Source organism: Camelus dromedarius, chromosome 9 (assembly GCF_036321535.1).
Source record: "Camelus dromedarius isolate mCamDro1 chromosome 9, mCamDro1.pat, whole genome shotgun sequence".
Classification (NCBI taxonomy): Eukaryota; Metazoa; Chordata; class Mammalia; order Artiodactyla; family Camelidae; genus Camelus; species Camelus dromedarius.
The window spans coordinates 21910576-21929681 of record NC_087444.1 but is presented as its reverse complement, the minus strand read 5'-3'; the positions used below and the strand labels follow the sequence as shown (position 1 = coordinate 21929681).

The 19106-nt window shown below is 39.2% G+C and overlaps 1 protein-coding gene across 1 annotated transcript in view; it reads left to right on the top strand.

The window, feature by feature from the left end:
- SPAG17 (sperm associated antigen 17) overlaps positions 1-19106 on the top strand; it is a 190468-nt gene that overhangs the window by 120065 nt on the left and 51297 nt on the right. The window contains exons 24-28 of the mRNA XM_031457908.2: positions 745-858; positions 7769-7944; positions 9913-10030; positions 13192-13370; positions 13954-14113. Coding sequence (XP_031313768.2) covers positions 745-858; positions 7769-7944; positions 9913-10030; positions 13192-13370; positions 13954-14113 — 747 coding nt within the window. The remainder of the gene's footprint in view (positions 1-744; positions 859-7768; positions 7945-9912; positions 10031-13191; positions 13371-13953; positions 14114-19106) is intronic.

The window sequence follows — 19106 nt, the reverse complement described above, 5'->3', positions numbered from 1 at the left end:
CTAGTATCAAATTTCTTAAGTTCCAAGGATAAGAGAAGAATCCTAAATTTGGCCCGAATGGTCTCTCCCTGCTTGTAGGTGAGAGTTCCAAGTGGATGTCCACTGATAAGTCACCATGAAACTTTCTGATAACGCCATTTAATGTCTCCCGGCAACACCACCTGGGGAGGTTAATTGCTTCTCACTCATTGTGGGTTATACCTGCAGATGGAGAAGAGTTAATTAAAATATTTTGGACTCAAGTTAGTAAGAAGCTCAATAATTAAATCTTGCTAATAAATTTAGTTATGGTCACAATGTTTTCCAAACTCAAGGTAAGAATACACTGTTTGACAGCTCTGAATGTACCCAAGAACTTAGAAACAGAAATTTTAAAATTACTTTTTTTTGGTTTTACCTGATATAAAAATATATGGTTTAGTGTAAAAATTAGGAAATATAAGAATATTTTTAAAAGATAACGATTGCCCGTAATTCTACCACCCCATCAGTAACCACTATTCGTACTGTATTTTTTTCTTACTTTATCATTATGAGCAGTTTCCTATTCATTAAATATGCTTTAAAAACAGGCTTTTAAAAATGATTTTTATAATAATTCATTGGTGTCTATATATACATATTTCAATTACTTAATCATATCCATGTTTTTACATATTTAGATGATTTCCACTTCACAGTGAGTTTTGCTTACATTTCATTCTGATAAAATGGAAATTTCCTTGATTTGATTTTATCTTTTAGAAGAATCAAATGCAGAGAATAAAGCTGTCAGCAAGTTTGGATCTTTTTCTGCCACCTTGGAAAACGGAATCTGCCTCTCCATAAGTTCCTATGGACCGAGTGGAATGGCGCCAGGTGAAATAAACACAGTGGGAAGGATAAGGGTCCCGTGACCAAGGGCGTCTGCCCATCCTCAGTCCGCTCACTTGTAGACACACATGTTCTGATTTAATGCCCCTCGTTTCCTGAGCAGTGGGAATATATGTGTATGTACATATGTATTTGTGTGTGTGCATGTATGTACATATGTAATCTTTCATACATAGAAAATAACAACAGTTTGGCATTTTAAAGAGTGTTTCTCATATATATATAATCACATGGACACACATATAAGTTATCTTTGTTCACTAGCCCACGAAAATAAGTCTGTTAGTTGGTGCCAAAAAAAGGCAGGATTTGCCAAGGGGATTCCTCTTGGTTTCCTACAGAATAATATTTCTGTGAATCCTGTGATGGTGGAACTCCTCCAGGTGCTTCAGAACATTCACCTTAAAGGAGCCATTCATTGGACATCTTGAAGGATTTATTTACCACACTTTTAATAAACAAATTCTCCACTGGAAGCCATTTCCTTACAAACCACAAAATAACTTGTCACTTTACCAGGAACCAATTAGGAAATCTTGTGGGTTCTGATGCGTTTTACAGGGGTCTAACCACAACAGATTAAAAAAAAAGCTTTGTAAAATCAAAAGGTTATCCCTGTGCTGGGCCGCCTTAACCTGTGTGTGAAGCACGGGGACCCCCTTGTCTCCCTTACTGTGCACTTCCATTTCTGTAGAGACATCATTTGCATGGATCATTATAATCTTGTTTTCTCCCCTTGTGCCAGATATTGTAGTACTGTAGTGAGTTAGAGAGCCCATTAAATTTGTTAGCATTTTTGCTTTATTTGGAGTTTTGACTTGTAATTTTGTATTTAATTTATTTTTAATCCAGCACTTGGAGAAGTGGTTTGGTGCCTAACAGAGTACGTATTAAAATCCATGATCAAACACATCCCTAAACAACCATACCCCTTCTGAACAAGGTTACCGTTGTTTTAGATTAAGACATTTACACACTACTCTCTATCAAGTATGTTACTGCCATTTCCTAAGTGATTTCCTCATTCTTGGTTTAGTCCTTAAATTAACATATAATCTTTCCATTTAAAGCAAATGTCCCTGATTTCAGGTTATAAGGACTGCATTTGAAAATGTTTATAGGGGTAGATAATAAGTAATGTTTTACTTTCTGTGTATAAAAAAAAGTTGAAGGCATGAGTCTGTAGAAAGTACATTATAAGTTCCTTCAGGATGCATGTAATACTAATATGTAAGAATTTTTATCTGCTAATGGCTAAACAAATTTGCAGGCCAAGTCTCCCCTCTTAATTCAGTATACACAGCTTTCTAGAGCTTATTTATCCTGCTTAACTGAAACTTTGTGCCCATTGATTAGTAACTTCCAGGTTCCTTCTCTCCCCAGCCACTGACAGCCACCATGCTACTCTTTATTCTATGAATGCACCCATTTTAGATAACCTCATATAAGGGGAATCACGCAGTTTTGTCTTTCTGTGACTGGCTTATTTCACTGGACATAATGTGCTCACCCTGTTGCTCATTACAGAATTCCCTTCTTTTTTAAGACTGAGTAGTGTTCCATTGTATGTATACATCACATTTTATTTATCTATTCATGTGCCAAAGGGCATTTAGGTTATCACTGCTTCTTGGCTACCATTCTTTTTGTGCCTTTCTGTTCTTTGACAAACTGTGCTTTCTCTTACCTCTGACATTTGCTCACACTGTCCACTTGCTCAGAGCTCTCTCTGCTGCTGTGTAACACCATCACTTCCAACAGTTAACTTCCTCACACCCCTCAGGTCTCAGCTTACAGGTTACCCGCTCTCAGAAATGCTTCACCCGTGTCAACTGGGTCTTTGGAGGTGAGTGGAAAGTGCGTGGAAAGTGCTTAGGCAAAGAATCAAAGGAGGGGACTTCTAGAGACCAGAAATAGCATGTGCAAAAGCCCTGTTGTATAAAAGCATGACACGTTTATGGAAAAGCAAACTGTGCAGTACAGCTGGTCCTCCGTATCCCGTAACCATGGGTTCTGAATTCATAGATTAGACCAACCTCAGACTGAAAACAGTCTTTTAAAAAATTTCCAGAAAGTTCCAAAAAGCAAAAACTTGCCCCGCAATGTGCCACATGCCGAGCACTCTGCTGACTCCACGTGATGGAAGTGATGTGTGGGGGCAGCTTGCTCCCTCCGTTTCTCCCTCCAGCACTCACTGCCTGACACTATTCACCTCGCATCTCATTCATTTGCTCCTCGTGTGCACGCTCTGTTTGTGTGAAAAAATGGCTCCCGCGAAGCATTTAAGTGGTCAAAGCAACCTCTCAAAGGCTGAGAGGGAACAGGAAGTGCTGTCTCCTGACAAGAAAGTAAAACTCTCAGATCTTGTGAGAAGCGGCATGTGGCTTGCTGAAGGGGATGTGAGGTCACTGAGAGCGAAGAGGACATTCCCACAGTAAAGCAGAGAGAAGCCGAGATTCATGGAGGTGTTAGTGATGCGCCTCTAATGGCAGAAGTAGATCTCTGGTTCGTGATGAAGGAAGCGCTTACAGAGACTGAGGAAACGTTATGTGTGCAGCTAAGGGACGTGTCGTAGAAGTGTATCCCTGCTGGGGGCAAAATTATGCAGGAAGGAGCACTGCGGCTCTCTGAGCACTGCGGTGAGGGGGTGGAGGAGAGCGAGAGGAAGGGCACTAAGAGGCGGCTGTTAGGTAAAGGGCTGCGCCCACAAGAACTTGAAGATCACGGGAGAGAGACATCAGCCGATGCCAAGGCCGCATCAGCGTTCCCAGAAGAGTTCCAGAAACTCTCAGAAGAGAAAAGCTGCCTTCCAGAGCAAGTCTTCAATTGTGGTAAAACAGGCTTGTTCCAGAAGAAGACACCCAACCACACCTGCATCTGTGAGAGTGCCAAGCAGGCCCTGGGGTTCAAGGCCCCGAAGGTTCGCCTCACCGTGGTGCTGGGCGGCCATGCAGCAGGTCACGGGATCAAGCCTCATCTAGGCGTAAACAACTCCTGGGCCCTTAGGGACAAAACCACAAGTGGCCTGCCCATGTTCTGGCAGCACGAGAAGGCCTGGGTGATGGCCATCTCGTTCTGGGAAGGGTTGCACCAGTGCTTCACCCCTGAAGTGAAGAAATACCTCAGAGGGAAGGGGCTGCCACTCCAGGTGCTCCTCACAACTGGCAATGCTCCCAGCCATCCTCAACTTCTCTGCCTCAGCGACAGGAAAGTGGAAGCGCTGTTCCTGCCTCCTCCCGCCCCGTCTCTGCTACAGCCCCTCCGTCCGGGCCTCAGGGAGTACGTTAACGCAGCGTGTACCCGCTTCGCCTTCCGGGACGTTGTTGCCGCCCTTGTGCTGACCCTGACTGCAGCACGGAGGCTGTGTGGAAGAGCTCTCCAGTCACAGTGGCCTCACGCCTACCGCTGAGGCGGCAGACGCCCCAGAGCTGAGACAGTCGGTGCGTGCTGGAAGCCCGTGCGGCGTGAGGTAGTCAGTGATTCCAGGATGCTTCCCCACTGTCGGTGCAGAAGTCGGGAATATCTGAAATGTTGCAAGGGAAGGCGGCGGGGAAGGCTTCTCTGATGTCACCTAGGATGACATCAAGGAACACATAGAAGAGCGTAGCGGAACCCTCACCAAGAAGGAGCTCAAAGATCTGCTGAAGTCTTCTACAGATGATTGTGATGATGCAGAAAATTTAGAAGAAGCAGACCCATCAATTTGGACACTTGAAAAACTGCAGTGGTTTTTCAGCAGGTGCCAGTGTTAAAGGACATGACCCTCAAGTAAGATCCTTTGATGGACTGAAACCTCCATGTCACCCAAGGTGTGACAACGTGCCTACAACCACTGCAAGGCTTGTTTGACGAGGCAAAGGAAAGGAAGAAGCAGCTTCCTATAACAGTGTTTCTAACAAAGCTTCTGCAGTTGTGAAGCCTAGACCTTCAATACCTGAAGACCCTCAGCCTCAGCCTCCAGACATCCTGACATTAGTATTATGAAGCCTCCTCCAAAGAGTCAGTGTCTGCAGCTGGAGCCCCATTCTTCTGGCCAGATGATCCTTCTGATACCCTGCTAGAAGGCTTAAATTTAGCCTTGTGTCTCACCACTTGCCTACAGTGCCACACATCTCATCGCCTCACTGCATCAGCCCTATAGGCGCCAAACAGCAACCATCACTGTCACTGTCATCACCATACAAGGGTAGTGAAGAGAGAAGAAGCAGGGTTTGGGTGAGTGTTAACACACTGTGTGTGTGTGAGAGAGAGAATGAGTGAATGAATTTATATTTTCTCTTTATGATTATATTTTCTACATGTACTTGTGTTTTCAATGTTCTGTGTTTTAGTCTATGTACTTCTCTTTGGGGGTCATTAAACAAAAGTAATCTATCTAAGTGTTGAAAGAAAGAGAATCTTACATTGTTGCTGACATGCTCCATGTAGTGAAGCCTGTGATGGTGGTTTGGTTGGGTCTGTACCAAACATGTACAGACTTTTTTTTTCTTGTCATTATTCCCAAAACAATGCAGCCTAACAGCTATTTACATAGCATTTACATTGTACTGGGTATTATAAGTAATCTAGAGATGACTTAAAGTATATGGGAGAATGTCCATAGGTTATATACAAATCAGTACTACACTATTTTATATAAGGGACTTGAGCATCCACAGATTTTGGTATCCATGGGGTGTCCTGGAACCAGTCCCCTATGGATACCGAAGGAAAAGTACAGCAGTGTGGAGGGTCTTTGTGTCAAATGCCCTTCTTCTGGGTTCGCATGATGCTCTGTACTTCCCCATCACAGACTTAACTCATGACATTGTACGCCTGAGCTTCCCTTCATCTGAGCTGCCCATTACAAGTTCCTGTGGTCTCATGCATCACTGCTTACCCAATTTGTGGTTCATGGTAATAGGTACTCAGTAAATATTCACTGAATGAGTAACTGAATGGGGATGAGAGCGGGAGTTTCCAGTTGCCTGTAACTGGACACCATTCACTTATTTATATGCTGTACTCCCTATGGGTCAGGCATCTTGCTGGCACTGAATCACAAAGATGAATAAAACCGTGTTACGTCTATTCGAAGAACTCATCGTCTAATGGGAAAAAAACCATTAATAGTGAAATGATTGCATAAGTGCTAGAAATCATACATAAACTGAGTACTGGGTGCAGCTAGAAAATACTTCAGAGAGAAAGTAGAGTATCTGAGATGAGACTTTATTTATAGATGAGTTGGAACTCTCTGGACAAAGCAGCAAGGACAGGGGAATCTAGATAGTAAGAAGCATTTGTATAAATACACAGTTGTGTTAAAGCATGGTGTCTTTACAGAAGGATGAAAAGTTGAGTGTGATTGGAGTGGAGGAGAGTGAGCATGGTCTGTCCTATAAGATTAATGTGTGCCGCAGCTTTTTAAATAAGGGAAGGGAAGTGACATGAAAAGATTTTATTTTAGGAACATAATTAAAGTGATGGTTTGGAAAGTACACTGAAGTGGTGGTTTTAGGAAACTGCTGCAAAAAAAAATCAAGCAAGAGATAATGAGAATATGAACTAAGGTGATAGGAACAGATAGGAGAGGCATGATTTGAGGGAAATTTCTGAGGGCTTGGTGACTGGTGGAATGTATAGAGTGAGTGAGAAAGAGAAAATGCAAATGTTCTCAGTGTCTAACTTGAGAAACAAAGGGCATGATTGGTCATGGTGTTAACTGAGGTTCAGAATGAACTTAGGAGGGTTATCTGCTTGGAAGAGGCAAGACTTACTGATTTTGAAATATCTCCAGTACCACAAGCAGGGGGAGATGTCTAAAAGCAGTTGGAAATATGGAGCTGGAGCTTAGAAGAAAGGGCATGCCTTGAGATGGACAGTTGGGAGTCATTAGCACAGAGGTGACAGCTGGAGCCCCGGTAGTGACCAAGATACTCAGATCTAGTAGAGATAATAAAGATGCTCAGCCCTGGCTGTGTACCACAGTCATGTGAGGTGTTTCACAGACGCAAATGCCTGGGCCTCATCCCCAGAGTCTGACTCAATAGGTCAAGGCTGGGGCTGAGAATATTTATTTTTTTAATTCCATGAATAGTTATTATGGGCAGCTGGAGTTGAGAACAACTGTAATGGTAAGGGGAAAAACCCTGGGACCTAACAATAAATATTTAAGGGCATAACAAAGAGGAAGCATCAGTAAAGGAGACTGAGGAAAAAATGACCAGGGAGGTGAGAGGAAATCCAGGTGGTGGTGTTACTCTGGAACCCAAAGGGGAATATAATTCAAGGTGTAAAGGATGCTCAAAGGCTCTGATGTAATTCTTCCATGGATTAGCTCCCTTTTTAGAATTCTGACAGTCCACTAAAACCCAGAATAAAATGAGTCTTCTACAAGAAAACTTTTTCATCTCAACTAGAAATCTGTTTCTTTTCTAAATTTTCTTGTTTGTATCCCTTATCATGTTCCTATTTAATATGTCCTTGTATTGAAGCTATTTGAGTGCAGATCTTATTTAAACTACATTGGCTTGATAAAGTCCCTTATTTTTTTCATTATTGTCCACTGCTCCACACTTTTTACATGTAAGAGCCTCTCAATAAGTATTTCTCAAATAAATGAAGAGATGGTTACTGCTGTATCATTAGGGGTTTATAATCTAGTTGGGAAGGCAAAAACGTGAAATAATGACTCAATCAAATATATCAAAGTATTCAGCGCCTCAGATTTTTAAACTACAATTCTGATTTTCATATCAACTGCAGTACCGCTGAAGTCTATCCAGCTGATAAATCCTACTCAGCAGGGTAAAAATTGCTGACTTGTATAAATGTTTGAGATGTAACTTTTATATAACAAACACATCAAATATAAATGTCTGATTTACTTGTTTGCTTTTTTTTCTCTTTATAGAGGAGAAGGATCCTGATTTGGAAGCGATGTTGAATATCCCATCAGCACTTGCTCCAACAGTAATTCCTGTTATCGTGACTGTTCCCCAAGGCAAAGGAAAAGGGAAAACCAAAGGCAAAGAAAAACACAAAGAATCCCTGAAAGAAGAGGAACACCCAAAGAAGGAAGAGAAAAAGGTGAAGGGATCACCATGGATTCCCCAACTCTGCTTCTGCCTCAATGTTAACTTTTTTAAATTCATGAGTTATGTCAATAGTGTTGTTACAGTACATGTATTTTACTGTTGTAGATATATGAACACTCCTTGAGGTTTCCATTTTGAATGCAAAAGAAGAGATCTGGGCACAGGAGTGGGATCCCCATACCAGGAGATATAGTCATATATGGACTGTCTCAGGTCATTCATCCCAACCTCATTCAACCATTAGTTCAACTAATGGTTAACTAGTTTAGCCATTTTCCCATATTAGATCTTGGGTGTTCTTTAGGCTTTTGGTTGATTAAGCTCCTACTATTCCTTATTTTCAATCATTTATTTGGTTCCATTGAGATAAACAACAACTGGAAGAGGAGGGTCTCTAAATAGTGGAAACACTTCCATTTGGTAGGTTGGGGCTTAGATATTGGTGTGCTAAGAATTCAGCAAGACTATGGGACAACCCACTTCCAGTTAAAGGGTAGCCACCCCCTGCCTCCAACCCTCCACCATATGCAAATACACACACACACACACACACACACACACACACACACACACACACAAACGTTTTCCTAATGGACACTTATTGAAGCATACAGATCAAAATAGTTTCTGAAAGAGGGACACAAAGGAATCTCCTGATAAAATCTCGACTCTTGGTATTAACAGGTACAGTTGGACAGTTTGTACAATGTACAAATCCTCAATTTATTGGAAAAAAAATGTGTTCAGAAGTGATTGGGGACCTGGATTTCAAAGCCTGATCCTTGAAAAGTTATGGGGTTTGAATGTTGTTTAGCCTTTGCACCATATTTACCCAGCTTTACTAGATGAGTTTTCTCAAGCTAGGGTACTTGACCCTTGTTAAGTAAAAATGTTCAAGTATTGAGCAAAATAGCCCCCAGTAATTCATTAATTGAGCTGAAAGCAATTTGGTGGCAAACCAATCAGTCCACCCAGCATTTTTTCAGATGGATGATAATGGAAGGGTGGGGGGTAGTCACTGGTTTTGAGTGTAATGACAGGTTTGTCATGGGATGTTTGTGTCTTTGAGCACTATTGTTAAAATTCTACAGAATTTCATGAGTTTTCTCCTCTTAATTTTGCTTTGTGTTTTTGATTTCCAGCCAACTATCCAGATTTCATTCTCTGTTAGTAACAAAGGCAGAACAATCTAAATGATCAACAATAGAAGACTAGAGAGAATAAATTAAAGGTCCAGCACTAGGGAGTCAGTTGGACAGATTTTAGTGGCGAGGCACTAAGAGAGCCAGTTGGAAAAACTGAAATGATTATCTTCAGCTATGGTTTGAAAGTAGCCAAATAACCTTCATCCTGGAGAATGCATGACCAATCAAGGGATTCAGGCACAGTTAGCATAAAATTAATTAGACTTTGTTAAGTAGATGCACCCAAACTCTCATTAATTTATAAATAATCTTTTTATTGCCTTTTATTGTTTTGACTTACTAAGAAAGCAATGCATGCTCATTGTAGAAAAATAAAGACACATATGCCAGTAGCCTAATGTCTCCAGCATCAAAACAGTAAGAATTCGACATTGAAGGCAGTGGGATGTTGGTCAGCCCTTACACCTACATGTGCAAACAGAGAGCAATTTTTCAAGGCCAAATTCAAGCCCCAACTCCTCCATGATCCTTTCCTAATTATTCTCATTAACTCCAATATCTCCCTTTTCTGAGGAAAGATGTGCCAACCATTTGGTACTATTATTTAGCTGTTTCACATGTGTGATGCCATTCTACAAGCAAAATAGAAATTGCACAAAGGTAGAGACTCATGCATCCTTAGAGTCCATGGCAGGGCCCACTAGTCATGGACAAGTCATATTCTCAGCTTTCAGCAAGTCCTTGTTTAGTCCCAGTGAACCAATAGCTTATTTAGAAAATGACAGGAAATTATTCACATGTTAAATTATTTACAGGAAGAAGTAGAACCAGAACCTGTTTTACAAGAGACTCTTTATGTCCCCACCTTCCAAAACCTGAACGTGTCTTGCCCCAATGGGCTCCAGGTGACCTTCATTGGGCAAGAGTCCCCAGGTGAGTGCTGGCTGGGGGGTCAAGGAGGCAGGGGGGAAATAAGTCATACAGACTTAAATCACCATTTAAATGGTTTCCTATCAGTTAAATATACTTATTGTTGATGATAAACAGTAGGCTAATAACAATAATAACCACCATTTTTTGAGCACTTACTATGAGTCAGGCACTATTTAAGTACTTAACATACATGACAAAATACAACTACCATAAGCTAAGTCCTAATAATTTCATTTCACAAAATAAAGGAACTGAGGCATCAGGAGGTTCAGTAACTTCCCCCAGGTCACTCAGTCCCTAAGTGGCAGAGATAAAATGCTGTTCTTGGTCCAGTGGTGACAAAGCCAATGCTCTTAACAACCACTGTGTGGCCCTGTGTTCCTGCCTCTACAAAGGGCTGCACGCACAGAACTTTGCTGGTCTGATCAAAACAAAGGACAGAGTAGGTAGAGATAAGTGCAGGTTAAGTGGATGAAGAAAACCAGTCTTGTTCCTCGGTATCAGTATATATACTTTTATAGAATCTGTTTTTTTCTGTTAAGTCTGTACATTGTTCCTAACCTATTAAGATGAATAAATAATTACAGTAGGACTTATTTAATTAACCTGATAAGGGGAAGGAATCCACACTGGTGGTTGATGTGAGTATCATTTAAATGGAGACCCACTATGCAGTAGAATTAGGAGATGCAACAAAGCAAGCACTGAGCGGGGACTTGGGTTCTCATTAGCTGTATGGCCCTTTGAATACTTACTGTCTCTGGACCATGTTTCTCTGTCTGGCAAATGTTACATTATATCAGTGGATCCTATCCTTTCATAGCCAAATATCTTCTTTATTATAATTCCCTTATGTACCCCATATTTGAAAAGTGTATCTATTGAAGATAAAAATTATGCCTATTGAAAAATAAGTCAATGTTGTATTTACTTGCCAGCCAAATGAGAAGAAACTAAATGATGTAGTTGATCTATTTTGATTGAATATTTCTTTTCATTAGGCTTTCTGAATTATTAAAAATAGAGCATGGACCCTTATTTCTATCTCCAAGGATTCTTAGTGGTCCAGGTTTCTGTGATGTTTCTGACTGCGTATACTACTAACGATGGCTACCAAAGTCGAAGATGCTATGAGTGTACTGAGAGGGATACTGTTTTCAAGTTCGAGGACATACTTATTTACTTGCTTGTTTGCTTGATCCTGTTATTAAACCACAACTTGATACTTGTTTCACTTGTCTTTTCTGTTAATTGTCTTTTTTAAATTGAAGTATAGTCAGTTTACAATGTTGTGTCCATTTCTGGTGTACAGCATAATGTTTCAGTCATATTTATACATACATATATTCTTTTCATATTCTTTTTCACTATAGGTTACTGTAAGATACTGAATATAATTTCCTGTACTGCACAGGAGAACCTTGTTGTTTATTTTTATTTTTTAAGATATTTTTAAATTGAAGTGTAGTCAGTGTACAATGTTGTGTCAATTTCGTCCTGTGCTATACAGTGTAAACTTCTTGTTGATTTTATATATAGTAGTATCTGCAAATTTTGAACTCCCGATTTATCCCTTCCCACCCCATTATTTAGTATGATATGTGTATTCTTATGTCATAATAGACAATGTGGTTAATAATAATTCTGCGTGGAATGCAGAATCTTTCTGGAACCCTCCATATATTATGAAATCCTAATTCAAGTTTGAAAATAATTACAACATAAATCAAAGCAGAGCTCTCTTCATAGGGTCAGCCTTGGGCAAGGGAAAGGAGGTCACATGGTGTAAGAAGAAAGAACCTAGTCTAGAGTTCTTTCCAGAGTGACCTTGGAATCCTTCCCCACCTGAATTTCTTCATTTACAAAATAATGTTATCCACTAAACAGAGTTGTTATAAGTATTAAATGAGAAGATACTTTCTAATCTGGAGCACATTATTCCAATGTTAGGTTTTTGTTTTTGTTTTGTTTTGGTCATGGTAGCAGGGGTTGTTTTTACAGCATAAAAAAATAGTTACGCACAGAGACTTGGTTCCTATCTCAGCTCTGACCCTGACTAGTTGTGTGACCTTGGAGAAGTTAGCCTCTATTTATTCACCTGAAACCTCTGGAAAATGAACGTGTCTAAAAGGGTTATTGAGGTGGGCTGATAAAAATGCATATACAAAGTATTTAACATACAGAAGTAGCTCAACAAATGTTTATTATCTTGTCACAGTTATTACTTCTGTGACTTGAGGGATACCATGAAGCTTATTCCAAAATATTTTCCCATCAGCCCGATTATAGTCCTTGAAATGCCATCATTTCTTGTTAATAACCCACTTTATAAATGGAGAAGAGGAAAAGATTCAGTTAGCAAAAACCGAGTAGCTGTTGTGTGCCAGAGATTCTCATTAACAGTATGTTCTTTTGAGGAATATATTAGGTGCTTTTTTCCTTGATTGCCAGCGAAGAGTAGAACTCTGAGGAAAAAATCTGGACTTGATCAGAAATGAGGGGATTATGTTAACTTTGAAAGATGATAAATGATTTAAGAAGGGCAAGCCTGAGTATATTCACCTTTGAGCTCCAGGCAACTAGGGAACACCAGGCGGGAGCAATGTGTTTCTAGAGGCAAAAGCTTCTTCAAAGGTGAGAGAAAAACACCAATGGGGAGAAAGGAGAACATCTAAGGCAGCATAGCTCTGCTCCCTTCCTAATTTTGCCCTGAAATATCCTGGACATCATTTGAGGGAGTGGCTTTCACATGGAGAACATACCTACTAAGTCCTTGTCGATGGCCTTACTACATTCAACTGTAAGAAAGGCAGCCGAGAACCAGTACTCGGGCCATGTGTCATGAAAACTGCCCTCTTATTCAGATGTAGACAATAGAATGAAGAAAAAAAAATTAAGCAGGAAGATAAAATCCCAGCCACACAGCATTGCCCAGTTCACAGTAAGCCCTTCTTTCTTTCTTTCTTTCTTTCTTTCTTTCTTTCTTTCTTTCTTTCTTTCTTTCTTTCTTTCTTTCTTTCTTTTCTTTTCTTTTCTTTTCTTTTCTTTTCTTTTCTTTTCTTTTCTTTTCTTTTCTTTTCTTTTCTTTTCTTTCTTTTCTTTTCTTTTCTTTTCTTTTCTTTCTTTCTTTTCTTTTCTTTTCTTTCCTTTTTTTTTTTAAGATCAATATGTTATAGATGAGGACCCCACTTGGGACATCATGGTCCGACAGAGCTACCCCCAGAAGGTGAAGTACTATGAGTTCTACAAAACGGTGATGCCACCACTGGAGCAAGAGGCATCGAGAGTCATCACCCGTCAAGGCACTGTTGTCAAATACATGTTGGATGGATCCACGCAGGTAAAAGAATGTGTTAGATAAGTTACTCTTTCCTGCTGCAAAGGAAAATACAGCCAAGCTGTATATATAAGGAACAGTATTATGACAGGGAAGAGAAGCAACTCATTTGAAAATGGAATGATGCTTTAAAATGACAAAGAATAACGTTAGAAGAAAAAACACTACCTTAGATACTCTACATACTAGATAGATATTGATAGAAACTAAACATTTAGACATGTGATAAAGTTTTAAATGGAGTCAGAAAGATTGAAATAGAGTAATTTCCCAATTACCTAGAGGGAAGGGGGAAAGATGGGAAAACATAAAAGAGGTCAATCTAATAAAAGACAGGAAATAAAAAGAAAAGAAGCGAAGTAGAAGGTAAACGGAAAATAAAGTAATACTATTGTGCTGGCTATGAATCTGTTGTCTCTGAGCTCCAAATCTGCTCCTCTATAACGTGCTTTATGTTGGTGGGTCCAGAAGTTTGCAAATACTTTTCTTTGAATGATTTTTAACCAATTTCAGTTTGACACACTGTCGTTAATCAGTCTCTTCCTCCTTTCTGAAAATGCCAAACTTCTGTCTTTTTTTTTTTCAGATTCTCTTTGCAGATGGGACTGTGAGCAGTAGTCCCGATTCAGGTCCTGTTTGTCTTGCCGCTGAAGTGCCAGCAAGCCCGCCCAGTGGGGACTTGATGGACACGGTGTCTCAGCAAAAATCGGAAACAGCACCATCGGAGGCTGTAATCACAAAGAAAGGTAATCACTGAAGCCTCTCAGTTTATAATGGATTCAGTACATCCAGGTGCTTAACCAATGTTCAATATTATTATCACTCTTCTATTTCTATTGAATAGATTCATAGATAGTCATATATATATATATGAATTTCACTGGGAATCATAGCATTACACATTGTTTCATGAATTGCTTTATCTCTTAGTAATAAATAGCGGACATTTTCCTATGTCATTATGTACTCCGACATTACATTAGCTGACTACTATTTTAGAGCCAGATGAGCAGATCTGTGGTATCAAGGTCCTGAGTAGGCGTCTCTGTCTTTCTCTTTTCCTTAGAAGTTGCAAGAAGTCCACATTAGCTCTAGTCATGAGGTCGTCGTATCGTAACTTCCAAAGTAGAAAGGAGAGGGGGTGGACAGAGAGTTTTCACGAGGCTCTCTTGTATTAGCGAGGAAGATGTTTCCAGATCTTGCCAGCTCCCCACCCCCACCCCAGCAGATATTCTCTTGTGTCTCACTGACTAGTCCTGCCAGGGGACCTAGGCTGGGAAAACAGCATCCGATAGTTTTGTTTTTTTCCCAGGAGATGAGCACTACTGTTAGGGAAACAAGAAGGTGGAGAAGAATTGGGTAAGCAGTCAGTAGCATCTGCCATAATCTGTGTTATTATCTTGCTCTCCTCTGAGACATTGCCAATTCATAGCCCTTTCTCTACCACAGTGTGAACACGTCTGCTTCCTCATACCCTGGCCAGTGCTGGGTGTTTGTTGTCATTCTTCTCATCTTACTCAATCTGATAGACCATTAATGTATCTTACTACTATGTTAATTTGCATTTCTTCGATTACCAGTGAGATTAAACATTTAAAGTCGTTTATTGCTTTTTTTTTTCTCTTTGTGAGTTTTCTGTTTACATCTTTCTTTGGTTTGCTGTTAGGATGTTCATTTTCATTTTAAGAGATCTTTATATATAGGAGATGTGTGTTTGTGTACCAGGCACAATTCCTAATACTTGAAAATGTTGAATCAGCTTATCCTCCCAGCAACCCTGTGAGGTATGTATTTTAATAATCCCAATTTACAGATGAGGAAGTTGAGACACAGAGAGTTCAAGTAACTTATTTGAGGTCTTTCAGGTAGGAGGTGGTAGAGCAGGGATTTGAGTCTGGGCAACTAACTCGTAGATTAACTAACTCTCTCATGCATTACAAATATTTCTCAATTTCTCATAGGACTTTAATGATCTGAGACCAAGATTCAGTCTTTTTTTCTCAGTTTCACACATCTCACCACAGCATCCAGTAACCTTGTGTGGGCGCCAAGTGAATTCCTTTTTTGGTAACTCAAAATTTAGTGAAATGGATTTTCCTTGGGTGGTAGCAGAAGGTTCGTGGTTGGAAAAGTGAATGAAAGTCTCCTTAGAGCTTTCCAAACTTCCCAGCTCAATGGCTCACTCTCTTGTTGATACAAGAGGACTTGATGTAAGGATGGTCTGCATGCCCACTCCTCTCACTGCCTTACCTGGTTTCAAAGGGCTTCTTCCTCCAGCATGGTGTTTCAGATTTCTTCACAGCCCTTCCATCTGAGGTGACACAGCCTTTTCTTTTCAAACGAGCAGACTTAATTTTTTTAGAGCAATGTTAGTTTCACACAAAAAATGAGCAGAAAGCACAGAGAGTTCCCAGAGACTCCCTCTCTTCCACAGTTTTCCTTATTTTTAACATCTTGAAAATGTGGTACATTTATTACAGTTGAAGGATCAATATTGATACATTATCATTAACTCAAGTCCATAGTTTACATTCAGGTTCACTTTTTGTGTTATATACAGTTCCATGACTTTTGACAAATGCATAATATCATGAATCCACCACTAGAATATTATACAGAACAATTTCACCACCCTAAAAATCCCCTGTGCTCCAGTTATTCATCCTGCTCCTCTTCTCCATCCTGAGTCATCCCAGCCTAGAACTTCTGACAGCCACTGATCTTTTTATTGTCCACATAGTTTGGCCATTTTGAGAATGTCACATTGTTGGAATCAGACAGTATTCAGGTTTTTCTGTTGCCTTCTTTCACTTAGTAATTAATATGCATGTGAGATCCCTCCATGTCTTTTCATGGCTTGGCAGCTCACTTCTTTTTATCACAGAATAATATTCCATCATATAGATGTGCAGTAGTTTGTTTATCCATTTATCTCTTGAGCAATATATTGGTTGCTTCTAGTTTCTGTCAATTGTGAATTGAGCTGCTTATAAATATTTGCCTGCAGGTTCTTGTGTAGACATGTTTTCATTTCATTTAAATAAACACGTAGGAGCATGATTGTTGGCATATATATGTTCAACTTTGTAAGAAACCGCCAGACTGTTTTCCAAAGAGGCTGTACAATTGAGCACTCCCATCAGTGATGAATGAGACTTCCTGCTGTCCCACATCCTTGCAACATTTGGCATTGTCGGTCATTGGATTTGAGCCATTCTAGTTGATGTGTAATGGTATCTCATCATTGTTTTAATTTTAATCCCTAATGATATATGATATTGAGCATCTTTTCATATACTTACTTATCAACTGTATATTCATTTTTCTTTGGTGAGGTGTCTGTTGGTATCTTTCACCCACTTTTAGACTGGGTTGTTTCCTTAGATACATTCATTCTTAGAGGTTGTATTTCACTAGTGCTTTCTGAACCTGCCATGAAAAGACCACCTCAGTCCTTGTCCCTGGCACATTCCAAATCTTCCTTCTCCATTTTAGGGGGGATCCTACTCTATTCATTTTAAAGACTGCCCACCCAAGCTTCTCCCAGGATGGAATCCTGTCCTTTCGCTACTACATTGACCTACACCCTGTTCCTTCTAATAACACTTTTACATCTGAACCTGTGGGCTTGCTCTCTCATTTCTGCTTTCGGGAGCACTTATGTTCAGCTGGACCTTGGGGATTTCCCTAGTTTTTCTACAAATGTGATTTCTGGATGTTTTTCATTGTTATGATTACTTCATATGATTTCCAGAATGAGAAGAGGGGAAAGTGACAACTATGTTGCTGCTACCTACCTGACAAAAACTCATGTGTTTTTGTTTATTTTATCCTTTTTTTAATTTATCTAAGATGTTTCACTTATTTTTAGGCTTTCTTCTTTCCTAATGTAAGCATCTGTGGCTATAAATCTCCTTCAGGGTACTGTGTTAGCTTCATTTCATGAGTTTTATTTTAACACCAGGTTTACTGAAATATAATTCACATACCATAATATTCATCCTTTAAAATAATCAAATTTAGTATATTTACAGGGCTGTGCAACCATCTCCATTATCCAATTCCAGAATGTTTTCTTCAGTGCCCTCCCTAAAAGTACCCATTAGCAGTCACTCCCCATTTCCCCTTTCCCAACCTGTACCTTAGAACCACTAACTTACTTTTTGATTCTGCGAATTTACATATTCTGGACATTTCATATAAATGAAAACATACAGTATGTGGCCTTTTGTGACTGGCTTCTTTCATTTAGCATAATGTTTTTAAGGTTCATCTATGTTATATCATTTATCAGTACTCGGATTTTGTGGTCAAATAATATTTCATTGGATAAATATACCACATTTTGTTTATCCATTCATCAATTGATGGACATTTGAGCTGTTTTCACTTTTTGAAAATTACAAATAAATTTGCTATGAACACTTTTGTAGCAATTTTTGTGTGAACATGTATTTTCATTTCTCTTGAGTAGATGCCTGGAAGTGGAATTGTTGGGTCACATAATAACTTTATTCTTAGCATTTTGAGGGCCTGACAAACTGTTTTCTGAAGAAGCTGAACTATTTGACATTCTCAGCAGCAAGGTATGGAGGTTTCCAATTCCTTCACCATCTTTGCTAACACTGCTGTTGTCTGTCTGTAGCCGTTCTAGTGGGTATGCAGTGGTATCTCATTTTGATTTTGATTTGCATTTCCTTAATGGTTAATGATGTTGATCATCTTTTCATGTGCTCAGTGGCCATTTGTGTATCTTCTCCAGAGAAATACCTATTCAAATCTTTTCCCCAAGTTTCTGTTCTTTTGTTGTTACGTTTTTGTATATTTTGGATGCAAGCTTCTTATCAGATGTATGATTTGTGAGTTGTTTTTCCACTTTCTTGGTGGTGTCATTTGATGGAGTCCATTCTTATGAAGTCCAGCTTATCTATTTTTTTCTTTGGTTTCCTGTGCTTTTGACATCCTATATGAGAAACCATTGAAAAATCTAAAATCACAAATATTTAGTCCTATTTGTTTTGCTAAGAGTTTTATAGTTTTAGCTCTTGCATTTTTTTAATTCATTTTGATTTGATTCTTATATGTCATATAAGGTAAGGGTCTGAATTCGTTCTTTTACATTTGTTAAAATGACGATTATTTCCCTTATTGAATTGGTTGATATCTAAATCAAAAATCAATTGGCCATAAATGGAAGGGTTTATTTTTGGACTCTCAATTCCGTTTCACTGATATATGTCTACCTTATGCCAGCATCTCACTGTCTTGGTTGCATTAGCTTTGCAGTAAGTTTGGAACTGGAAACTGTGAGTCATCCAACTTTGTTTTTCTTTTTAAATATTATTATGATTATCCTGGGTCCCTTGCGTTCTTGTATGAATTTTAGAATCAGCTTATCAATTTCTGCAAAAGAGACAGCTGAGATTTTTGTAGAGACTCCACTATTTATGTAGATAGATTTTGATAGTGTTGCCATCTTAACGGTATTGTCCCTCAATTCATGAACATGGAATATCTTTCCATTTATTTAGGTCTTTATTTTTTTCCAGTGTTATTTTGTAGCTTTCAGGGTACAATTATCCACTTGTTTTGTTAAATTTTTCTTAGGAATTTTATTCTTGATGCTATTAGAAGCAAAACTGTTTTATTTTTGGATTGTTCATTCTTATCAGTACAATTGATGTTTGTATATTGAACTTGTGTCCTTCAGGATACCTCTCTCAAGATTTAAATTCTCAT